This window comes from Henckelia pumila, chromosome 3 (assembly GCF_033568475.1).
Source record: "Henckelia pumila isolate YLH828 chromosome 3, ASM3356847v2, whole genome shotgun sequence".
Taxonomy (NCBI): Eukaryota; Viridiplantae; Streptophyta; class Magnoliopsida; order Lamiales; family Gesneriaceae; genus Henckelia; species Henckelia pumila.
The window spans coordinates 58338896-58363969 of record NC_133122.1 but is presented as its reverse complement, the minus strand read 5'-3'; the positions used below and the strand labels follow the sequence as shown (position 1 = coordinate 58363969).

The 25074-nt window shown below is 35.8% G+C and overlaps 3 protein-coding genes across 5 annotated transcripts; 1 reads left to right on the top strand and 2 right to left on the bottom strand.

The window, feature by feature from the left end:
- Positions 1-1500: 1500 nt before the first annotated feature.
- Positions 1501-7025, bottom strand: LOC140887112 (autophagy-related protein 9). Of its 3 annotated transcripts, none has more exons than XM_073294162.1 (10): positions 6887-7025; positions 4947-5589; positions 4537-4857; positions 4145-4367; positions 3706-3885; positions 3407-3613; positions 3076-3153; positions 2921-2991; positions 2727-2837; positions 1501-2540 (listed from the first exon to the last, which is right to left on the bottom strand). In XM_073294162.1, the coding sequence occupies exons 2-10, from the start codon at positions 5519-5521 to the stop codon at positions 1724-1726; spliced, it is 2583 nt and encodes an 860-aa protein (XP_073150263.1). In that variant the 5' UTR covers positions 5522-5589; positions 6887-7025; the 3' UTR covers positions 1501-1723. The 3 variants fall into 3 exon arrangements, with proteins under 3 accessions (XP_073150263.1, XP_073150262.1, XP_073150264.1); XM_073294161.1 differs by having other exon boundaries at positions 6760-7013; XM_073294163.1 differs by lacking the exon at positions 6887-7025 and adding an exon at positions 6157-6244.
- A 1559-nt stretch (positions 7026-8584) lies between these two features.
- LOC140887838 (notchless protein homolog) lies at positions 8585-15594 on the bottom strand. The gene is made up of 13 exons (XM_073295347.1): positions 15332-15594; positions 14834-14915; positions 14645-14734; positions 13408-13533; positions 12226-12353; positions 11850-12049; positions 11613-11676; positions 11430-11540; positions 10490-10627; positions 9913-10055; positions 9787-9841; positions 9216-9272; positions 8585-9083 (listed from the first exon to the last, which is right to left on the bottom strand). Exons 1-13 carry the CDS (start codon positions 15509-15511, stop codon positions 9000-9002), a joined length of 1458 nt encoding a protein of 485 aa, XP_073151448.1. The 5' UTR covers positions 15512-15594; the 3' UTR covers positions 8585-8999.
- A 1407-nt stretch (positions 15595-17001) lies between these two features.
- Positions 17002-20742, top strand: LOC140888789 (uncharacterized; the record flags this gene model as incomplete). Its single annotated transcript, XM_073296489.1, has 7 exons — positions 17002-17136; positions 18321-18396; positions 18592-18665; positions 18743-19264; positions 19724-19795; positions 20459-20581; positions 20704-20742. Coding segments are annotated over 7 exons (1041 nt in total), but the record flags the coding sequence as incomplete, so codon positions are not given.
- Positions 20743-25074: the final 4332 nt, after the last annotated feature.

Below are 25074 nucleotides of genomic sequence, written 5' to 3'. Positions count from 1 at the left end.
CGGCGTTTGATCCTGCCTGATCAGAAGGCTCAGGGGATTCGGGGTGAGGAGAGGAAGAAGCATCTACAAAAAGGGCTAATTCCCTAACATTGGATTCATCAGGGGAGGACATCTTAACTTAATATTTAATAGAAATACTTACGGAAAAAGATGGTTGGTCGGAAATTATAAACGAGAAGCTTGATAACTGACCGATCGGAAGGGACACGGGAATAGTAGCTCGGGTCGGGAGAGCTTTCGAAATTTTGACAGAGTAACTCCCACGCTTTAAAAGTAAAAAATGTAGTTTTTTACCGACCTATTTATAGGAGGATTGAATTGATCTTGACCGACCGATGATAGCCTGGATCAGTGGTTCAGGGCGGGCCACGTCACTCAGGGAATCCCTCGGGAATCGTACAGTCGCGAGATCCTCACCGTTCAGAGAAAACACATGACAAGGATCGAGATCAGGACCGTTCATAAAAAACACATTGTGGCATACTACATTACAAGCATAATATATGGGGCTCGGGGTCCGGTCAGAGGACTACATGGTCTAAATTTTATACTTCTTTAGACCAGTAGGGGGAGGTACTATTGATGCCCCTAAAAAATATACGGGTCTAACCTGACCCGAGCCCAGTAATCCATATTTTTGGAAATATACTTTGAGGTCCATCTAGTTTATTTTATGAAAAGCCCAGTCTGAAATGACCCTATTAGGGAATAAGATCATAATCATGAATTCATGGGCTTGAGCCCTAACTGGTATGGTTGGAGCCCGACCCGAGCCCAGGAAGGGCCCAATATCTGGAACCTTCTATTACTCTCGGGCACATGAAGATCATCAACAGATAAGGACAGTATCTAATGAATCCAAAATTTGACATTATCTCTAAGTTGGTGTTAGAGTCCTACTGGGTCAAGGCTCCTATCCGAGTAGAGTCCTACTCTAACACATGTTCTACCTCATCAAGGTAACCTACCCCTCCAAGCCCCTATAAATACAGGTATGGTTCATGATTTATTCATTCATCTCTTCTATTCACATCTTGCTCACACACTCACGCACAGATATTCTCTTGTTCTTACTTTTTGTCAAGCTCTTTCACTTTCGAGCACTGACTTAGGCATCGGAGGGGTCACGTCGAAACACCTTCGGCGCCCCCTAATTTAGCTTCTGTCTGTGCAGAGCTCCGTCATGCCCAACCCGACCCGCTTTGTGAAGGATTTGGAGATTCGCTTTACCAGACCGAACCCGGAGGAAAAATTCGACATCATCACATATGTTTTCAAGAATTATAATAATAATGAGAAATTAAAAAAAAAAGAATTAACATAATTTTTATTATTCAAAATGCATTTTCGATCTATAAGCCACACTTCCAAACTTAAAACACAAAAATTTGCTAATCTTTCTTATAAAGATTTACGCCGCTTTGTAAAAAATTCAGGCAAGTATATGCAATGAATTGGCCACACAAACCTTCATTTTGATAGTGAACACGGGACAAGCAATGGCTTCACCTGAGAAAATAAATAGAGATAATAATTGTTTCTACAATTTTGGACAGCGGACGGGACTTGCACCCTTTCCATTCACCAGAGGCTCGTTCTGAATCAAATTAAGTGCAGTGTTATATACAACAAAGAATATCGAGCCACGTCTTCATCGGTCATCAGGTAAAATATCTAGAAATGGAAACTCATACGCGTTCGATGGTTGAAAGCGAGAAAATGATCAGACAAGATCTGCGGGATCGGCTGAATTTTCATATATATCATCGAATGGAAGCTTAAATTCTCCAACATCTGAGTCATCCATGTAAAAAGTTCGTGACAATCCCCTCGAATTTCTCAAGTCTAGAGGTTGTTCTTGTTCTTGTTCATCTTCCTCCATGCTTCTGTCTGAGATTTTGTCATAAGGATCACGAGAAGCTACATGGAAGAAATTTGGAGGTTCAATGAAACTTGTTTGCGGACCTGAACCTTGGAATCGAGTTCTAGCCCACCACTGGGTTTTTTCAGGGTGTCTGGTACTATTTGAGTCATGATGCTGCAAGACACTTTCTTGGAAGAGAGGACCTGATGTAGAAGCTTCTACATGACTATGTACTCGATCTTCGAACAAGCTATCCCAATTTTCATCATATTTGGCTTCTTTTTGTGCCACGTTTGAAGGAATCCAGAAATCTTTTGGACTCTCCTCAATAGTATGCCTTGATGTATTGCCCCTCGGGTTATTATCTCTGTCATGGTTTTGGGACGTGTAATACCAGTCCAGGATATAAGGAAAATTCTTCTGTTCGCCATCTATCAGCCACATTGAACCAAACTGATTGCAACCTCCCGCAACGTTTAGAGGTGTTTCTCTCGGGAAGAAACTGTTAGGGGAACCAAAGCCTCCAAAATTTGGATATTGTTGCTGCATATCAGATGAGAAGTATGCATTTGTCGTTCCTCGAACTTGCAGCTTTTGATCACGAAAGGTTTTAAGTGCCAGAAGGAATTGCTTTCCCTCGGCATCAGGTTCCCATGGAAGATAAGCAATCTGAAAGCTGCACAGCAAGAATTCAGTTAAACGGTAAAGCGCAGTCTACAGAACAGCTCAAACCACATTTTTTTATTGCTGTCAGAGTGTATCTCATAATAGCATAGGAAATTGTAGGGAACCAACATAAAAAATTTAATCTTGATAGATAGCAGTGGTTTATTTACGCCGGAGTTTCCACAAATGCTCGTACCTCAAGAATGATTTTTCCATTTTTCCCTGCGAACTCCTCTGCTCGCGAGGTGAATCAAAGGGAGAACCATATTTTCTGTTGCCGTGATTCTTGAAATCAAAGAGACTAAAACTGCCAGAGAAAAAATTATAAATCTCCCATCTGACATAATCAATATGATGGGTAATGGAACATATGAATGCAATTTTACAAACCTACAAACATGACCGACACCTTCAACATCCACAGTGAACTCCATTATGAATTGCAAGATAGCCTCCACACGCTGCATCAACGAAAAGCCATTATTTTAGAAGCGTCTGCTTTGATTTAAATGAATTACCCGAAACTATCATAGTGAAACAATAACCTTTGGTACGACAAATAAAAGTAGATATGGTGTGAGAAAGATTGAGGCCATCTCCTCTAATAACATCATTCCTGTGTACTGCACCAAAAAATTTTCTCAACATCAGTTTACAGAGTCGGACAATCATAAAGGCCAACCTGAATTTTCAGCACATAGAACTTAAAAAAGCCTGATACTCCGAGTCCCAACAGAACATTGCATTGGATGGATCACACGAATTCTCCAGAATAAGGGGGGAAGAAATAAGCACTTAACATACTTCATTATCTTACACAACTTATCCATGGGTTAAAAAGAGTTGAGGATGTATAGTAAAATACGATGAGGGTACCTGAAAAAGAGTTTCAAACTCGAGTCTTACAGCCTCGGTGTTCTCTTTCCCACGCCATCTTTTTGGCATATAATGTGTATGTTGAACAACCATGGACATTGCCCCCTGTGGATCAAGGACAAGAAGCTCATCTACAATAGCAGCCCGGCTTATAGCTGTAATAGTTCCAAAAACAGCAGCGTACCAGAATAAGTTGCGACCAAATACCTGCAAGGTTGTGATCATAAGAAATGCAGCAAATTCAATGACATGAATGCATTTCTATTACATTATTGTAGGGTAAGAGACCAGAGTATTACATGGCCCTCCAGCAGAGATTCTTCCAAGAATGCAATGATAATAAGCACCGCAGCAAATCCACCAGAAACAAACGAGATAAACTTTGCAACAATAGTCAAGATAGGAGATGGAAACTGCTTTAAATAATCAGAAGCATGAACAATAGAGTTATTCATCCGGTGCTTAAACAAATGATCAACCTGCAAAACAAGATGTGGATGGACTAAGCAACTACCCTCTAGCATAGAAGCAGAAATAGAAAGATGAATGTTGACTGAGATAACAATCTCTCTTCGATTCCAAACAAATGTCCCACATTAAATTCTCCAAGAATCTCAAAAGTCATACCCAAAACTCCCAACTATTAGGCACATGTCAGATCAACAAAACAAAACATCACCCAAACTACGCTAAAAGCTGTTTAGTAACTCAAAGTCAAGAAAAAGTAGATGGATATACCTCATTGAATTCTCTGAGCATCCACTTAGAGAGATTTGACCATCTTCGTGATGATGCCGTGCTTGGATGATTATAGAACTGTTCAGCATGCCTCAAGAAGAGATACACGAGCATGAAAATGACAAGGAATGGAGAGAGAAGAAGCAGCACAAAACCAACTATCATAAGCCTTTTCTTCAAGGTTTCAGGATCCGAAACAAAATCCCTTCGTACACAGAAGTTTCTGGAAAAGTAGAGTACACATCATAAAAATATAATGATGTCAACGGACATTATCATAGATATCTCAGAGGTGTGGCCCACATCAAAACCAAAAGAGTGAAGTAACTTATTGCCATAAAAGGGAAGTACTTTCACAGATTACTTCTGTGACGGGAGAGTAAATGACTTACCGGTCAAACATGCTCTGTAGTATGCACCAATTCAAGGTCCACTCGAGGGTCTTTGGCAGAACAAGACGATGCTGAACAGCATTTGGGCCAAAATTGGCAGTTGGGCCAGCACCTGGAACCCACCCAGATACAGAGAAGGCAAGGACTCCTTTGTTGAGCATCCCAATCAAGTAATTCTCCTTTCTCATCAATCTCATGACTACATCTTGAATAGAAAGATCTTTGACCACACATAGCTGCTGCAAACTCTGTACTCGAACAACCTTTTCAAGAACTAAGGCCCATGACATAGTCTGTATTTCATTGTCCTTCACGTGGAGACTGCATAAAGATACCAACTATTTTCAACCAACCATGGACTCACTCACATTAAACACCATATGTCCATATCAAATTAATCATATTCATACCTGTGATAAAAAAAGCGACGGATCTTAAGAGTCTCCTTCAACTGGGCAAAGAACCCCAAAAAACAGAAAACCCAGTAAACAGAAAATATACCCAAATATCCAACAATTACAGCCTTAGAAAAAGTAAGAGGGGTCAATGGATGCTTATGCAAAGCTTCCACAGACAGATCACAAGGCTTGATTCCAGATTCCACTGCATCCATCCCACATTTTGCATTGCGTAAGCCATTCCAATCAACATATAGCAAAAAAAATCCAGAGAAACATATCGTAAAACCCAGGCTCAGAAGCTCAAATATCCACTTGATGATGATGCACCAAAGGCCTTTGTCACAGTAATAACTGTAAATCCTCTCAAAGAACAGATCAAGATCATCAATTGGGTCAATGTTCAAAGTCTCGCCATCTAGAAGCCCAGAAGGGCTTTCACTTCTAGGGCTTGGTGCTTTGTGGTAATCGGATAATTCAATTTCGTAAGGTACATCCTCGAGTAACCCATTTGTTAAAGATGATTCTCCGCGCCATTTCCACATAAAACAACTACGAACATTAACACCTTTCAGTCCACCGAACATCTCTCAAGCACACTGACAGAATGCAAAGACAGCCAGTCCATTCCATAAGGTTCAATCAGAGCATTGTGCTGAAAAGCCAAAACAAAATCAAATAACTACAAATATGGAACATAGGAACAAATGTTTACCAAAGGAAAAACGAGTTATATAAAGTGTGCCCCGCAAAGGCATGCTGGGTAGAAAAGGAATAATCTCACTGAATGATGATCAATGACACTTTTGTCCACATCTTAATTTAAAACGCTGAATTTCAGCTACATTAAACAAAACTTGATCTGTACGAAAAATGATTTCTTACACCCTTTTGCTTGATTAGAAAGTTGATGTTAACTGAAGCTTAGATGTTATATACTTCAAAACTAAAAGGAGTTCAAAAACAGGGGGAAAAATTTAAAACTTGTTCTAGTGATTGTGAAACTGCATAAGAGTATCAATAACATCGGCATGGATATTACAAAAGAAATAGAAAACCATACATTAGCATATTCTGACTCAACTTCGTACTGAGAAATAGAAAAATATAAGGGAAAACATTGTTTCCCTATAAGAATGTAATGCACTTTGATTGAATCAGACGACAATACGTCTGACTATGAATCCCTAAACATCATTAACAGATGAGTTCGGTAGCTCACAGAATGAAAATTTCCTTGCAGCACACAACTTCATTCCGCAACATTTGGGTCCCAAGATTGAACAATTGTCTCACTCGTCTATTAGAATCTATGCAAGAAAAAGTGGTCAAAAGACCACTTAAGGAAATTGCCAGTTTTAAATCAAACCCAAAAAAAAATAAAAAACTGAAGACAAAAATGACAGGTTACAACAAGATTGTCAGCAACTTATCTCGTCTGATTTGTAGCAAAACAACAAGATACAACAAAAACCCCAAACCAATCACTCATAAAAGACGGTCAAGGCTATGATCTTTTCAACATTAAAGGCCAACAAGGCTCATCATTAGCTTGCAACAAACTCAAAACTTGTCCTTTTGTGCGTTAATCTGGTTCTGTCAGACAACAATCAGTAAAGCATATCTGAATCCTTATGAAAACCTTAAACCTACAACCATTAAGTTCACACACTAAACCAGGAAAACATATATAAATAAATAGAAAACAAAAACAATCAAACAAACAGAACAGTACAACGATCGAATACAAGAATCTTTAAAAACCCAGATAAAGAATCGGATAAATTTGTGGGAAAACACGAAAAGTAAAAGAAAAATTCTTTACCCAGCCGTCGGCCCTACGAAGCCAAGAGACCACCGCTCGAGTAAGTAAAATTCTATATTTTCGCCAACAAAAAGGACGCAAGAACAGTGAAAAGGAATCGCAATTATTCTACGAAAGAAACAAAAACCTTTTTGGGTCTCAAGAATGTCCAAATACGGAAGAAAACCGATTGAAGAAGATTGGTTTTGATTGATTGCGTGGAGCAAAGTCTTCTCTTGCTGTGTAAAACAAAACAATCCTATGGTTTAATTGAGTTCTTATTTTCCATCTGCTACGTTTCCAAGTCATTTGGCCTTCATTATATTATATTTTTTCAATCAAATTAATCTTCAAATAAATATTAAGATTAAAGAAATACATATCAAACTTCTGATAACGAAAATTAAATTTTGAATTGCTTGTATTATATCTATAAAATAAGAGTTTCATCAAATAAAAAAACTATGACATATAAAAATTAAATTAATGTTTCGTGAATTATAATTTATTTAATATTATTTAACCAATTTTCTAATCGAGTCTGGCTGATAAGAAACAACTCACTTTCATCAAAAATCAATCTAGTTCGGCTGTGATTTGGGTTAAATTCAATCAATCAAATAAATAAATATATTTATATATATATATATATACATACACATTCAGAGTTTTGATATCATGAACAAATAATGAGCACCTACATAGGCAACAGCTGACGTGGCACGTTGTACATTCAATGAGTGATTGTCACGTCAACTGTTGTCCATGGTGATTGCTCATGATATCAAAACTATACACATACATATAATGCATATGTATGTGTGAAAGTTTCATCAAATGACATACTGATAATGGGCACATCAGTGATGGTGGCTGGACGGGCTTAGCCGCATTGAGCATTATATGTATGTGTGTGAAAGTTTCATCAAATGACACACTGATAATGGGCACACCAGTGATGGTGGCTGAACGGGCTTAGCCGCAATGAGATAGTACACGAATCAAGCTGGCGTTATGAATATTTGATTTCTATCTAATGATTTGAAAATCGAGCCAAAATTATTTTGTTCGATAGTATATCAACTTTCGAAGATTTCGAGCTATCAAATCTTTATCATTGAACCTTAAGGTACCGTTTGGTACAAGTACAATTAGTACTTGTACAACTTATCTTATCCAATCTCATGTTCTTCTCGTCATATTATTTATCCATCTATTAATTATTTATTTTATATCAATCAAATCATTAATCATTTATCTTACATCAATCAAATCATTGAATTTAAATTACTATATTACCCTTATAAATAATATTATTCATATTTTATTTATTCTTAAAAGGACAAAATGGTAATTTATATTTTTAATATAAAATTCAATCAAATCAAATAAACTATAATCTATCAATCAAATACTAAATTAACTATCATTTTCTATTTATTTTATATTACATTATATTACTTATCCAAGTATTATTTATGCTATCGTCGAACCAAACGGTACCTAAGTGTTCAAGTAATAATTGGAAAAGGTCGTGAATAGATTCTAACATTTCGAATCGAGCAAAAATATTTAAAACATCATTTTTAATTTTTATGGGCTTTAGTATAATATTTTATTATTTTATGTGTATTGCTTATATTCGATAAACATGGAAGAGCTCATGAGAAATTTAAATGAGGTATGATAATTTCAATATTGAACCTTTATATTCGATAAACATGGAAGAGCTCATGAGGAATTTACATGAGATATGATAATTTTCAAGACTGAACCTTTTCTATATCATTCTTAGAATTTATTTATTATTTTTTTAAAAAAAGATTAAAAACATCGAATCGGTCGTATAATTTAAACCCAAAATAAGATTATCGTTTTAGTTGTTTTACAGGGAAAAAAAAAATAGAAAGCAAATCATGAAATAAATAGTGAAAATCTGCATTGGGAAGCCAGATTTGCAAGAAATTTTGCAAACTACTATCACACTCTGCAACCAGGAAAATTGATATCCCTTGTACAGAGCTCAGCCACGTGCATACCTCTTAATTAAATTGATCTTGATACACCATCCCTTCAATTTTACATGCATTAATGCTCGTCTATTTCAATCGTTTCTTGGATCTTTCAAAAATAAATCAAGATGTATTCCGACGCTGATAGCATTCCAGGCATGCGCATTCTTCCCAAATGCTGCAGAAGTACTGGCATAAATCTTGACAAATATGTATTTCTCAGTTTATATTTTGCTTTATAAATATGATTTAGCCTATCCATAACTTCAGGACCTTGTCCTTCCCACCAGATGCTACTTTCTCGCCATCTGGGCTCCAGTCTACCGCGAAAACCTGAAGATCAAACGGTTCTAATACTCAGTATTTTGTCAGCAGCCCCTCAAAAACATGTAAAAAATATTAAGCAAGATAATAGATGTTCAACTCTGCAAGGAAGAGAAATTTTGTTTGAATAAAAGGCCTTACTTCATCTGCATGGCCTGGAAGGTCTTGTTTCAGCTTCTGTGTTCGGATATCCCAAACCTGTTCAAAATATAACATAAATGCACGTTTATTACCAACCAGAAAGTCGGTATCATTTGCTCTTACTGGGATGATTCCCTGAAAGCAAGTCCAAATTTCGATGCAAATAAAATATAACAGTGAAAAATGCAAGGAGCCAGAGCACAACTTTCAGAATGATGGCTGATACGATTTAGTAAAAACTACAAAGCACTGTAAAATTAATCATTTCATGTGGCAAAGCTGGCTTCATTTCAATTATTGTGCTACTTCATTTTCCATCATAACTTCCACCGCTATCATAGCTTTATTCTTCACCTGATCCCAAGTGTAAGAATTACTGATCTTAGAAGAAATCAAGAAAATAAAAGATTTAATTTTCCAAAAGTAGGAGATATTTCGTGCAATCACTCCCTTGATTCCAATTAATCTTCCAGAACTAAAACTACTCTGTTTAAATTTAATTTCAAACACATGATAAGTAAATTGAGAGGAAATATTCTAAAGCACATTCAAATATCAAAAGAACTCTTGCCTTTAAAGTCGAGTCTTTGCTCCCACTCAAAAGTAGCCTACTGTCCGCTGACCAACTGTATCAAAAGAAATGTTATAACGAAATACAGCATCTACATGGATGAACATAAGGGAAAATTTTCCTAACCTTATTTGATAGACAGGCCCCACGTGACCACGGAATGCAGCAATAAATTTTCCAGTGGTTCCATTCCATAACTTGACTGACTTGTCAAAAGAGGCACTTGCAATCCATTGTCCATCAGGAGAAAAGTAGACATGATTGACAAGCTGACACATAACAAAATATGAACACAGGGACCCATTATGAAGCAAGAGCCTTGTTAAAATATACAAGTTCCAGTGTAGCACTAATAAATTGACAACTACACTGAAAAATTAAACAGATCCAAATAATTAAGAATTTTTTGGAAGCAGAAAAGTTGTAAGAGTATCCATTAAAGTTTTCAGCGCCAGCCCAGGCCATAATATAGGAGAGAGCAAAGGTAGTCTGTAGGTTATTTGAAGGAGAAGAAAGTTTATCCACACAACCACCCGCACTGCTCCCCAACCATTGTGCCCTAGCTAAATAAATTGAGCACTTACAGACACTCCCGACATTGAACAGAATAGCAAGATTCTGTACAATTAAAGAGCTACCAAATACAACCTTTAATGATGTACTGCAACTATATCAGAAACTAACATGAATAAGACAATCATACCTGTTGATGACCAGTCATACGAGTTTTGGGGTGTTTGCTCAATGCAGGTTCCCACAAGAACATGGTATGATCATCTGAACCAGAGACCAACCTTTCTGGGGCACTCCCCTTCATTTTGTTGTACCTATCTAAAGCTACCTACAAGGGAGAACAGGCTTAAAAGGGTAGCAGACAGAACTAATGCAGTTAAAAAGGTCAACATAACTTGAGAAAAGTGGCATACGAAACTAGAACGAGAACGTTCCAGACTTTGGATTATTAATTCTTAAAGGATGGGAGTAAAGGCAGAAGCAGAACTAGGAAGCAGACCGAGTGTTTCACTGATACAAATGCTTCATTGACTACCTAAACTTTTCAGTGAATGGGAGAGAGACTTTAATCAAGTATTGGGAAGGATTAAACAGCTTTAGTATAGACAATGACACAGCCAGGAAAAAATACAGACTATATACATAGAGACCCGTCAGTGCGGCAAGAGAATGCTACTGGAGTCCGGATAATAAACCAAGAAATAGATAAGCAACACAAATACCAGACGCATTCGGTAATTAGATGCCTACTGTTCAACAACCAAGTTCACTGCGGCTATTGCAGTCTTGTAAGTGCAAAGTCAATAAATAGTCTTCATCTTTGTTCCTTTCTTTTCTAAAACCCTCATGAATATTTACTCCTGACGTGATTTCAGTAGACCACCATGTTCAAAGTTCTCAGTAGGAAACTTGGAAAAACTTTAAGAACCTCATTTCATCAAAAAAATATTAAGCTCGAGTTTTTCACTTTCAGAAAGTTGACAATACATATGGACAATAAATTCATCAGGCACTAATATTAGTCTTTTCTGATTCCAAGAGAAAAAACAGTTACTAATATCTACCAAATCGAAGATCCAAAGAAAACAAATATCATATCATCTCTTTTTTTCTGAAAATATAGATTATACCTTCTTCATTTCCTCGGGAGATGAATACTGTTTTCCGGTATGATCAAAGGCACCACTCCGGAGAACGTATTCGGTGCTCAATGCCAAAGAATTAACCCAATGTGCATGGCCCTGCATTTTATGAGAGAATTAAAAATATAGTCAGGTTGCAAAAAAACATTGCCAAAACACATAGGAAAGTACCTTTAATTCGCGTATTAGCTTCCCTTGCGAGGTTTCCCACATTTTAATAGTACAATCCTGTGATCTGCAAATGAGAAGGGTGTGAATTGCACTGCACTTGTAACAAGTTAAACCGTTCATTCAAAAAGGCGCGAGATGTCGCATAAGTATCTCAGTGCTGTACACCTCAAATTTTCAAGAAATCGAGGCTTCATAACAACTTTGAAAGGCATATTCTCATTGGCGAGGGGAGCTTACCCAGTATATATCACTCCATCTCCACCCCATTTTACACAAGTTATGGCAAGTGTGTGTCCACTTAGACATATAACACATTTCTTTAGTGAAATATCCCATATCCTCGCATCACCATCTTTACTGGCGCTAACAAAGCGACGGGACGGCGCATTAAGATGCAACGGCTCCCATGAAATCCCGGTTATCCATTTCTTATGACCCTGAGATGTCAATGATGTCATATATTTTTGCACATCGTTACCAATGTTCGCAAAGAAATGCAGAAATGAACAACCAGAAAATGGACTGAAATTTATGTTTTCCAACATCATAATCTTTTTCAGCAACTTAGAGCAAAGAAAGTAACAAGGTCTTCATTAACTTTTTGTGAGTTTACCATAAGTGGATTGCCTGATGGCTCCCCAGTTTGTGGGTTCCAGCACAAGATTTCTCCAGCTTTACTTCCACTTACAAGATGCTTACCATCTGGCGCCCAGGCGATACACAGCACCCAATTTTTGTGTCCTAAAGAAAGGAAAATATAGAGCCAAGGGAAAGCTGAATCAGAGTACAGAAAATTCCAGAAGCAATGAAAGAAAGCCCCAAACTAAGTAGCAGACAAGAATAAAAGGGACCGACGAAAATGGATAAATAAATGAGACAACTGGGAAAACAGAGGCAGAGCCAGAGAAGAAAGATGAATTTAAGATGTCATTTCTTCCATTAGAAGTATTTAAGCATTGATTCAGAAAGATCGTGCACACATTTATAGTCAACTGCTGCACAGCTTCTAAACACAACTGAAACTCAGATGAGATCTTTGTGAAATTATAAAGATCTGTAACAACTACACGTCTAGTAATGAGATACAATAAAAATTCATGATAGTAAAATTTCATTTTTAATTACAAACCAGATGTCTTGGACTGGGTGATTTCAAGTAGACAACAAATTGGGTCCCCATGAATAGCCATGCCACCAGTGTTCTAAAAGGCGACGCCTAGACGCTAGGCGGTTGTCCACTACTTCAATTTTTAGACAGTTGAAGTTTATGGGAGTTATTATATTAATTGGCCGTCTAGACTCTAGGCCGCCTAGACGCCTCAAAATCCGCCTAGGCGGCCGCCTAGATTAACATATAATATTATATATATATTTTTTATTTTAATTTTTTTTAAAAAATTATTTGACATATTTGTCCATCAATTTGTATCGGATGAAAACGAATAATATGTCATGTATTTCGAGTTGAATTCGATAACGATGAATTATTGAAAAAGTATTAAGAATAATTAGATATTTAGACTTGAAAAAACACCCTTATGCGGGTAAATTAGATAAAGAAGAATTATTTGAGAAATATTAAGATGGATCGGACTAGAATAATTAGATATTTAGGCTAAAAAAAAAAAACCTCCTAGGCCCCGCTTAGGCATCTAGGCGGTGGGTGACCGTCTGCCGCTTTTTAGAACATTGCATGCCACAAAAGAACATGCAATAAGACATGCTAACATGTAAACTTCCATTGGAATGATAAAGCAAGTGTGCCGATGTGACTCAAGCAGAAGTAGATTTCAACCTTTGCATGTGAATAATGGAGTCTGTGTATTCAGATCCCATAAACGGACAGTGGTATCGCCGGACCCACTAGCTAATTGTCGTCCATCAGGACTAAAGGAAACTGAAAGCACAGCCTCGTTATGACCTGCATTTACAAAACCGACAAGGTCAAGGAAGTGCAAGGACATAACTTCCAAGATTCAAATCATCCAACCATTATGAATCTGGCCCACCTAAACCGTTTGCATAACTTACATAATGTACATAAGTTAATTATACTAGAAAGGCAGGAAAATACCAGTATTTATCAGTAGCAAAAAGGACATAACTTGAGGGTTGGCCTTATGACACACAGAAGTCTCCAAAAACAAATATAAGATTTCAAGTTTTAATGATGCCATATTGTGACTAATGTTCTAAAAACGTGGATTAAAAGTGAAGAAAAAGGTTTGATTCAGACAAAAGCGTGAAAAAAGTGGTCAACCTAAGATTGACCACATTATGCGCGAATAATTACGTGTGAGCTCTTTCGGTAAATTAAGTTAACTTTCAAAAAAATTATTATTTATTAACTTTTATTATTTTTTGATAAACGTTAATTTTTAATTTTAAATATTTGATAATATAAAACTTTTAAACAAAAAAAAAAAAGAAAACCTTTAAGGCACCAAAATTTTCTTACTTCAAAATATTTTATGTTAACTAAGTATATTTTTTGCTTCAATTTCAAATTTACTCATCAACCTAGTCATTTCAAATTCGTGGATTTTATTGTTTTGATTTGAAATCCACTCAAAAATCCAAATCCATCAATCCAAACACAACATTATGGTTACCTTAGAGTAAAAAAAATTTCTAAGATTTATACATTTATTTACTCTTAAATTTTGTATATTTATTTAATCTATTGATTGACTTTATTATTCTTTATATAATTAAATTATAATAAAAAAATAAAAATTCGTTTAATCTCGTACTAAACCCGTTTAAACTTGTAAAACTTTAAGCTTGACCTTATCGATTCTAGCTTTTTAGAACCTTGATTGTGACATGATTACGGGGAAATAGAACCCACATGATACTCAGGCTTCAACAGCCTGCCAACCCCATCGGAGGGAGCAAAACCACCAGAATAACACTTTGCGGAACACAAATCTGAAAGAAGTTCGATTTGTGCACACTCGACAATCCAAACATCACAATTGAATTGTATTCGTACCAACCACCGACGGAAGAAAAGTTAATATATTTCATACCAGCGATTGTTGAGGAACAGCGAGTTACTGGACGTATTCTAAATATGGCTTGTGGCTGGTAAACAATCGTCAGAACCTTCTCCACAGACACTGCAATAGCGTTAATGAGAGTCTTCGCAACTGTGTATTGTATGCTGAAAGACAATATAAGCTTTGGCACTGAAAACTAAGACAAGCATAACTTCTCACCCTTTTTCTTCTGCAAATATGATCCAAGTTGCACCAGAAGCTCCTGGTCTGATACATAAAATGCATATGGCAATTTTTCCTCCTGAAATGAATGAGAGTTCCACCATCAAGTTGAAGCCAGTAAACTGACAGATTCACGTGCATGTATTTATATATTCATTCACTTAATTCCACATGTTAAATTTATTTTCTTTTCAAGATAAGAATGGAAGTTAACGTATCATTGGCACAGAATCCAGATTCCAGCAGGATATGTCCAATTTATATTTTATCACAATGTCCAAAGCTTCAATCCTCATGTTAAGGTTCATTTATTTAAATTAGCCAATCAACTCATCAAAAAAACAGACGCAGAACCAAGAATTCTACATAAAATGGACCTTGAAGAAAACACATAAAAAAAGATAAAATATGATTGATGAATCAAACTACATTTTTCGATAAATTATAGCACAAATACAAAAGTGGAACATACAAATTGGTTTCACCATAACTTACGTTGTCGAGGAGTTTATTGACGAGTTGTTGGAGCTCCTTAGGGCCGGCGCTCTCCGGAAGAAAAATCGGGGCCTCAAGAGGTGTCCCTTCGGGGTTGGTCAACTGACACATTACCCGGTTGCTAAACTCTCTCCCGACTTCCATCGTTCCTCCGGCCGATGATCCTTCTACTTCCATCATTCCTTGTTCAATTGAAAAAACCGAGTCTGAGAATCATGGGTGAAATTAGGGTTTATAGGGTTTTGACCTTTGACTTTCACCCCGGGGCAGAAGAGGGTCGGGTTCGGTTAATTAGGTTCTGTTTTCGCGTAATTTTCTTTAAATTATATTTTGTATTTCAATTTTAAATTAAAAATAATAATTATGATAAAATACATTGATGACAGAAAAAACCATTTCAAATGCGATAAAAAAATTAATTTTAACTTTTAAAAAATAGCTCACTTCTCAAAGTCACAATGCGCCACGAGTGTATCCTCGTGTCAAAAGATGTACGAGATAGCAGACAAGACAATATAACGACCACAATTTGAATTAAAAGAGCCGTTGCAATTCAAGTATAAATAGACATCAAGGGGTTCTTGAAGACGCATTCGGCTCCATAAATAACTTGCGAATATATTTAAGATATCAAGAGGTAAACTGAACACTTTCAATTTATTCACAAAAATTCAATCGAGGAGCTTAAAGCTTACTTCAAAGAATATATCAAGAGACGAAGAACACCAGCACACATATCAGTGCATCAGATCAGTTAGGATCATATTTTGCTCAGTGTTGAGTTGTAATACAAGTGTTGTATTTGGTTATCAGTTAAGATGCTGCAAACCTCGTTGTAACAAGAATCAATCGAGGATTGAGTTCTAGAGCCTAGGAGTTCTGGGATAGGTAGTTGATTGTAAGTCCTAGTCTTTGAGTGGATTGTTACAAGGTGTAGTAATAGTCAAATTCTTTTAGAGTGAATCTTTCCGAGGTAAAGGAGTGACGTAGGAGATTGAGTTTCGAACGTCCACAAACAACACTTGTGCATTTTACTTTTCAGTTTTACTCTTATATCAGTCGAGCACCTTAATTCACTCACAAAATCAATCTAGTCATTCGATTGAAATTCTAATCTGTTAATTGACATTATTACGCACATATTAATTGTTTATCAAGTAACATCGACATACGAAAAGGAAGCAGTTCAGTTGACAATTAAGTATTGCGAGAATCAACTGCTACAGTAGTATCAGTCGAGGAAGATCACCCCAAAACCGATCCTTTCATTTTTATCATAGTTTTTTGTTTTTTGCATCTTCGGAATACTATTATCTCACAATGAAACATATACACAAAAAATAAAAGAAAGAATTCAAAGAGTTATAATTATCCACACGTAATATTTGTGCCCGATTGACGACCTAGAGTAAAAAATAGAGGCAACTTAGAAGCTTATAGTTAATGCATCTTGGCTCACGTGAGATCCACGTGCCATATCCACTGATAAAATCGAAATTTCGACCGTTGGGGCTTTTTCACTTCACAAACGCACTCCCACGCCCTCTTCGTTTTCTCTCGATCCGTTGCTTCCAAAAATCCCTCAATCATTAGTCTCATGCTGCGATTTTGTAGTTGTTTTCGTAATTATTATTTGTTCTTCGATCTCTGCAATGGCGAAATGAAAATCTACCGGCGAATCTTCGGACCGCGAGCAAAATTGGGATAAAGTTTTCAAAGCTTTGGTCCAGTTGTCCCATAATTTGCACAAAGATAGGAATGTTCTTGAAGACAGAATCAAATATTTGCTCAACGTGATATATAAGGTTCTTGCGTTTTTTTCATCCTTTTGATTTTTGTTTGGGGAGTTAATTTAGGGTTTTGTAGGTGTTCAAAATTGGGGATTTTTTTTTGTGCAGCTCAAAGATGGAGCATAAGGTGGAGTATGCTCGAGCTGAACCTCTGCTTGGTTTTAAAGAGAGGGAGACTTTAAACTACAAGCATAGATATGGTTGGCTTTATTTTTTTTCTCTCTCTATTTTAGCGTTTATTTTTTCTTTAATTTTGCATTTTTTTTGAGTGAGTTATTTGTTTGTGTTGGATTCTTTGGAAAGAGTCATGACCACTTGTTCAGTTGCATTGATTGGAATATGATTTGGGGCTAGGGCTGCAATTCTATGTTTGATTAAGATCTAGGGCTTTCCGTAATCCATTTCAATTGCGAATAATTAATTTTCTCTGATATTATTCATTTGATGAATTTGGATTGCCATTGAATTTATTAGCCTGCACCTCCCAAATACTTTGGTGTGGTGCCTTATGTCAGTTATCCAGCCAAATTGTGATATAACAAACGCATCCCCTTTGACTCTGACACCATTAAACAAATTTTTTTTTTCTGTTGATAAAAATGTGGTTGATAAAATTAGCACATAAATTAAAGTCCCCACTGTTGGCCATGTCTCCAATATGGTAGAGGGTTTAGATTAATTCCAAGCTATGACATAATGAGCACATCCCCCTTTGAGGCACACACTGCGAAACGATTTTTTTTTCTTTTGATAAGAAAGAATGCGGTTCATGAAACTAGCACCCAATATGAGAACCCCAGAATCAGTTGTTTTTTCCATTATAAATGGATTTAGTTTAATTCAACCTGTTTTTGCTCCTTATCTTGTGTTTTAATGGTCTCCTAAGAGACAATATTATTTTTTGGATTTTTTTTTTCTGTTTTCTTTTTCCAAAATCAGTGAACAGAACAGAAGATGCATTCTTGAATAATAATTGATTCAAATTATTAATTTATAATTTAAGAAGCAATTACATCTCTCTATTCCTTAGCCATGAAATTTATTTCATTAACATGCAATGTTTCTGATCCGTGTTGTGCTACAGGATCATCTAGAATACACTATTGTGGTATATTTAGCTTTGTTTGTGCCTCTGTTTTCTTCTTTCTGGCCCAAACAACTTCAATATTTTATAATTCATTCAACTTTCTTTAACACAGACACTAATGACAAACTGTCGCCTTACGCATTTATGTAAATATTTTCTCAAGAATCCTGGCACAAAAAAACTTGGAAGTAAGTTAAGTTTGAAACCATTTATCATTATGTTTGAACAGGTTCCATATAGTTTACCTCATAGTTTAATTACTAATACTACTGCTGCATGAACTTTTTATTGGATAATAAGTTATTTTTCTTTTGTCAGGTTTCTAAGTTATGTGAGATTGGACACTGGATTTAATTTTGTATAGTTGTTTTTGTGAAATGCAGAGGACGTTGATGATGAATTGGCTGACTATAAAGAATGGTTTGACTTACTTTCCCATAAATGCTCCGAGCCCAAAGTATGTTGGGTATCATTGATTTGTGTTTGGATTCAGATTGATTTGTCAATTTCTAAGTTTTGACATGAATTTTGCAGGATATATCAAATGATATGAGTTGTAAAGGACAAGGGCAGAAAAACAAGGCACTTCAAAAAGAAGTTAGGAGGGTGAAAACTGAATTCGAGAAATTTAAGTCTGAAAAGTTCTCTGAGATTTCTGCTCTGCTGGCAGAGAAGAATTTTTTGTGGAACCAATATAAAAACATGGAGAGCCAGTTGGATACAAAATATAGGAAGAAGTGTGATGAATCTGACCATGCAAATGAAATGGTGCAAGTGATGGTAAGCAGAGCATATGAATTAAAACTTTCAAATGAAATGCTAAGAACTGACGTTTCGAAGATGAAGTCTAAATTATCCCAAAAGAATCAAGAAATCTCCAGACTTTCGAAGGAAATTGCAGTAATGAAGTCCAGTTCGCAATCTGCGACCACCCATATTGCACAAATGTACGGCAGGATCAAGGGAAACCAACATGGGAGCCAAGACGAGCAACAATATGTAAGGGGGGCTACTACGGTGAAACAAGAATCACATCATGCACTTGATTTTGAAAAGGTTTGTGGGTTCCTTGAAGATGTTGTAGTACAAAAATCATGGTGCCCTGTTATATGCAAGGTGTTGTATTACGGTTTTAATTTGCTTTCACCACACATCACACCTAGTTGTTTCATTGCGATATTTGCATGCAACATATCACATTAACTATGTATAGTTTGATAGGAACATAATCGGAAAAAACCATGAATTGATACCCATGTTTTCAGGTCAGTATCAATTCGAAGGAGGATTTTATTTCTTAAAATAAGATTCGGCTGGCTGCAACTGTTCAACTCCATATAGTTTGCCTTGAAGGCTGTATTTCTTCTGTAATTGGATAAATTACTGGTCCCATGCCTTCTTCTTTGCTAGCTTTTATCCAACATTAGAGTATTATACTGCAATTAAATAAGTTTTCAGTTAGTGGCAATTAGCTGTAAGTCCTTATGGGTAAGCCTGTATATTGAATGTTTGTAGATGACTCATACCAAACCAGCAGCTCACAAGTCAGCAGGAGGAAAGACTCCAAGAAAACAACTTAACACTAAGGTCCCTCTTCCATCCTTGATCTCTCAATGTTCATCCTTAATGATTCATTTGAAAGTAGTTAAATATACTTCATCTGTACTATAGTTAAATATGTGGAATGACAAGCATTCGAGAGACATAGGATATTACCTTCCATGTCCACAGCTCACGTTCTTGATCTGATTTTCTTGGAAAAAGAATACAATTCAACCTAGTTAACAGTGTGCAACTACTTCTGATTTTTTGTTTGGCACGGTGCACCATGATAATGGGAAACTAGGAGACAAAATAATATTTAAGTTATGACACCGAGCCTGCCATTTTTATATCTACTTTTATTAATAGTATGGTGAGTTTGGGCTTGTCTGTAGCATATGTAGGATAGAGTTCATGTGTGTGTGTGTGAGAGAGAGAGAGAGAGAGAGAGAGAGAGAGAGAGAGAGAGAGAGAGAGAGAGAGAGAGAGAGAGAGAGCCAGATTTCAGATGGCCCTATTTTGCTTGTGGCTTCACCATATGCAGAAGCACTTGGGAGAAGGTTGTATGGAGAAATGAGAAATAACAGTGAGAAGGACACATAATATATCACCGCTATTCAGTCTTATCATACTAATATGAAAATTTGACTTACCGTTTGGAATTTCGTCCATAAGCTTATTATATTCTGTTCGAAATGGTTTGCGTAGGGAAACAGCAGTTCAAAGAGCAACGAAGTCGACATAATTACCATCCCCGATTCTCCGAAGCTATTCACATCCTCATTCACAGTTCCTAAATTGAAGTCTCGGTCTCGGTCTAAGTATCCTCAGGTAGTTTGAACTCTTTTGGAAGTCCAGCCTGGCAAAACATATGTATAATTCTGTAATCCTATAACTTTATTTGAGTTCATTAGGTTGATTCTTTTAATTTCTGTGTGTATAATTTAAACTAGATAACGTACACTTGTGATCACACATTCGTGTGGAGTTAGTTTCATGTGTAAATTTCTTACACTGTTTGTATTCAACCATAGAAGAGTCTTGGAAGTGCAAGTCTTTGCAATTATGAGTAGTATTTCATACTATTTTTCCCTCTTTTGTTTTGTTTATTGTTTTTGTTTTTGTTTTTGTTTTTGTTAGAAATGATGCCACCTGTGAACTAAAGATTAGAGCTGTCAAAATGGGTCAGGCCCGTCGGGCCAGCCCGCCCCCCATGAAAAATTAGCGGGTTGGGGTTTTACTGGCCCATTTGGAGGCGGGCCTAAACGGGCCAACCCAAACGGGCCGCAGTTTGAAGGGGGGGCTGCCGCGTGTGGGGCGAGCCGACCCGCCAGTTTCTGAAATTTTTTTTATTTTTATTTTTTTGAATTATGGGCATAAAATACTTATTATTAAATAATGTGATTTTAAAATTTTAAAACTAGTATTTATAATATTTTTAATATCTTACATTATTATTTTTTATGGTTAAATATTTATTTATATTATTTATATTATTTAGAAATGCGATTTTTTATCCAAAATATAATAGTTAACATCAAAATTTTATATGATTTGTTTGATTGTGACATTTATTATTTGTTATTGTTACAATTGTTGATAAATTTTTTTTACTCTCAAATACTAATTTTATTTTTTGAATTTTTTATATATATTTTTATTTTCTTAAAATTTTTGCGGGTTGGCCCGCCTAGCCCGCAACCAGCGATGAGGTGGGCCAGGTTGGGGTTTTTATGGACCGTTTGGAGGCGAGCCTAAACGAACCAACCCAAACAGGTCGCGGGTCATGGCGGGGCGGGGCGGGCCAACCCATCTGACAGCTCTACTAAAGATTAAAATCCTCAATAGTATCCAAGACGTTCTGGATTAAATGTTTAGGAAATAAATGGAATAAACATCTGTGGCAGATTGAGCATAGTACCAAAAATTATAGCTTATGACACTAGTACAATTCAAATATTTTAAAAATAAAGTCATATGAAAGTTGCAATTCGTTCTCCTACAAAATCAATTATTGTTCCAATAATCTAAATCAATAGAAATTATAGACTTAAATTTATTGCACAGAAATTGCGTCAAACTATGTGCTTGTTCCTTTAAAAAAGACTGTGCTTGTTGGGAGAAAAGTAAATTTTTAGTCCTCGTATTTTCATATCAAAATACTTTTGATTCTTAAACATTTCAACGCAACACTTTTAATATTTAAATTTTAAAAATTGCAACACAATTAGTCCTTGTCATTTATTTTACAGTTAAATATATTTGTGAGGACTAATTTATGATATTATTAAATTTGAAGGACAAAAAATGAATAAAATTAATAATAAAAATATTAATGAAAAGATAAAACACAAAAATATTAATTGAAACACTCATTTTTTAAATATTTTTATGTAATATTTTTTTATTCAAATTGAAAAACATTAATTTTAAAACTAAAATAAAATTTCAAGATTAATTTTTGTACACTATCCATTTTTCTATTCTTTGTAATTTATTATTAATGTTTAATATTTACAAACGTAATTATAAACAGTATATATTTATATTTGATATCTTAAGAAAATTTAAATTTTATCTAATATCTTACTATTAAGTAAAACAAAATAATTAATTATATTTGATATAAAATCTAGTTATTTACTATTAAAGATATTGAATACATTTTATTTTAAGAAATTATTAGAAAACAGATTAAGAAAGGATAAATTAGCTTAAAATCTCCACCCGAATTTTGAACTTAGAGATCAATCCCTATGTTAGAATTTAATATTAGGTCACCCGCATTGATATCAATTAATCCGCATTATTCCAACTTCCATGTGACACCTCGGTTCTAATCATATAATCTCGGGATAAACAATAATTAAGCATATAAGATCCAAGATTAAAAGCAAGGGAATTTTTTTTTCTTCGGATGAATAGTGTCGCGCTCGATCCTACGAACTCGTAGGATCGAGCACACCATTATTAGCAAAGTTGCTGCCTCAACAAAGTAAGGGCCGCGCTCGATCCTACGAACTCGTGGGATCTAGCGCGCCCTCTGCCCAGAAAAACATCAGAAACAGGGAAGGTTTTCTTCAACTCAATCACCATTCAAAACTCCAATCTAAAACATGCATCAACACATCCAATATACATATTACAACACAAGATAGTTCTAAAGTTATACATCCAATCCAAACTAATAGAACATGCTTCCAATCTAAGTTCACAATCCAAAATACAAATCGAGTTTGAAAATAAATTCAACTCCTAAAACACCAAGTCTTACTTCTAATCGACTCAACCCTTAGCCATGCTGCCTCTGACTCGGTCCTGCCCCATCTGTTGCCAAGCACACATACAAAAACAAGACAACAGCCGGATAAATCCGATGAGAATACAATTCTCAGTAAAAGAGACAAAACATGCATATCAAATAATATATCGAACGCGATATATGCAACAACCAGACAAGGATTTCAATAGCATGTCAATAACTCCAAATCAAAATGCATAAAATGCAATGCATGTCTTTAAAACCAGGATTATAAAGTCTGGATAATCACAAAGTAAAGGTTCTCTTCTCTCATTTGGGATCCCGAGGATAAAATATCAACAACTCACCGACTCTCCCGATCGAGGTGGACGGTGCATATTTTACTCCCCTAGACTCTGGGCACCTATAGAGAGTATTTCTAGACAATTGGTAAAAATCTGCTAACCAATGTCACTCAACTATTGTAAGGCCCGAGATTATTTAATTTTAATCCGAGTATATTTAATTTGAGAATTTTGGAGTTTGAATTTAAATTCTAATATTCTTAAGTTATTTAGGATTGAAATTGAATTAAAAGTTGTTATAAGGACTGAATTGCAAATAGTGAGGTTTTGAAGGGCCAAAATGCAAATTTTGAATTTAGTGGAGGACACATGTCTTGTATTGGCTTTGTACGTGCATAATATCTCTTTTGCATCATATTTACATTCCAATTCAGAGTAAGAACTCGAGAGCTTCCATTTTCCTTTGTATCTTTATCTTTCAACTTTGATTGTGCAAGATCCGTCCATCCGAATAAAATTCTGAGCACGGTTTTGGAATCTTCATAACAAGAGCTTCGTTGTGATGTAAGTATCTCTTTTATCCAGCTGAGTTCGAAATTATGATGTAATAATCAGATTCTTATGGCTTCAATGTGTTCTCGAACTTGTATTGGTTGTTATATCGAAATCGGATCAAGAACGGATACCGTTTGAATGTGTTATGATTTCCAGCTCTTGTTCGAACAGTATGTTAGCTGAATTGGCTGATTTATGATGATATCTTGCTGCTATATTATGTTTAAAAGCTGTTTATGGTTGTTAGAATTGATGGGTATGAGTTTCGGTTATCGGGTGTGTTATTGTTACGTCGCTGGTTTACGAAGTTGATAAATTTTGACTCCGTATGATTGAGCTATGGTATAAATGAATTCTTGCTGATGTTATGGTCTTGAATACCATTCATGTCAGATTTAATCAAAGGACATCGACGTCGGGAGTTTTGGTTTCGAACCGGGAGAGATTTGATCAAAGTTGGTGAGCTTTAGACTTTGATACTTGAGTTTAGCTTGAGCAGATTTGTGATTGAAATTGTGTATTTTGTAGCTTGTGGATCTAGCTCATTCCTTATCAAGACTAAGGTATGATACGACGATGATCAAGTTGGGGATGTTCGTCGAGACGAGTTCACTTTCTCGATTCCCTTAAATCACACATTACTTGGGTTTACATGTTTACATCTTTGATTCTACATTGCTGGAGTGTTGTAGCATGATTGTAGAGTTTAACATTCCTTCAAGCTTTGCCACAATATCGTTGATGAGTTATAAAATTCGATATCAAATATCAATGATGAGCTTGTAGCATTGATATTTCGACTTCGGCTATAGCATCAGTGATGAGCTTGAGCCTGATGATGAGTGGTGCGTTCTAGCATCTAAACCGTGTCGTTCACTAGGCTTGAACTTTTGTTTTGTAGCTAATCGCCTTGCAAATTATATTGTCTTTTATATTGAAATGCATGAAACTTTATATCTATGTTTCAATATATGTTCCCGTTGTTTCATACTAAGTTTTATACTTACTTGTTTATCCGGCTGTTGTTTTGTTTCGTGTGTGCATTACAACAGAAGATGCAGGGGCGAGTCGTAGAAGGTCTTGAGTGACGTGGCGTTCCGGGCTAAGTATGTAATAGTGCTGCCAAGAACATGAGTTTTGCTATAGCATATGTGTTGGTTGTGTTGTACAAACTTAATAGATGTAAACTTGGAGTTTAGCTTGAATGCTTGAACACTTGTAGT

Bases quoted from the DNA above. Each gene is read 5' to 3' on its own strand.
- LOC140887112 (XM_073294162.1), bottom strand. From the start codon at position 5,521: ATGTTCGGTGGACTGAAAGGTGTTAATGTTCGTAGTTGTTTTATGTGG. The intron at 4,368-4,536 runs GTAAGTCATTTA...CTACTTTTCCAG, and splicing joins CTACAGAGCATGTTTGACCG to AAACTTCTGTGTACGAAGGG. The intron at 3,614-3,705 runs GTAATACTCTGG...ACAACCTTGCAG, and splicing joins AATCTCTGCTGGAGGGCCAT to GTATTTGGTCGCAACTTATT.
- LOC140887838 (XM_073295347.1), bottom strand. From the start codon at position 15,511: ATGATGGAAGTAGAAGGATCATCGGCCGGAGGAACGATGGAAGTCGGG. The intron at 13,534-14,644 runs GTATGAAATATA...TTGTAAATGCAG, and splicing joins CTGTTCCTCAACAATCGCTG to GTCATAACGAGGCTGTGCTT. The intron at 12,050-12,225 runs GTAAACTCACAA...TTGACATCTCAG, and splicing joins CATCAGGCAATCCACTTATG to GGTCATAAGAAATGGATAAC.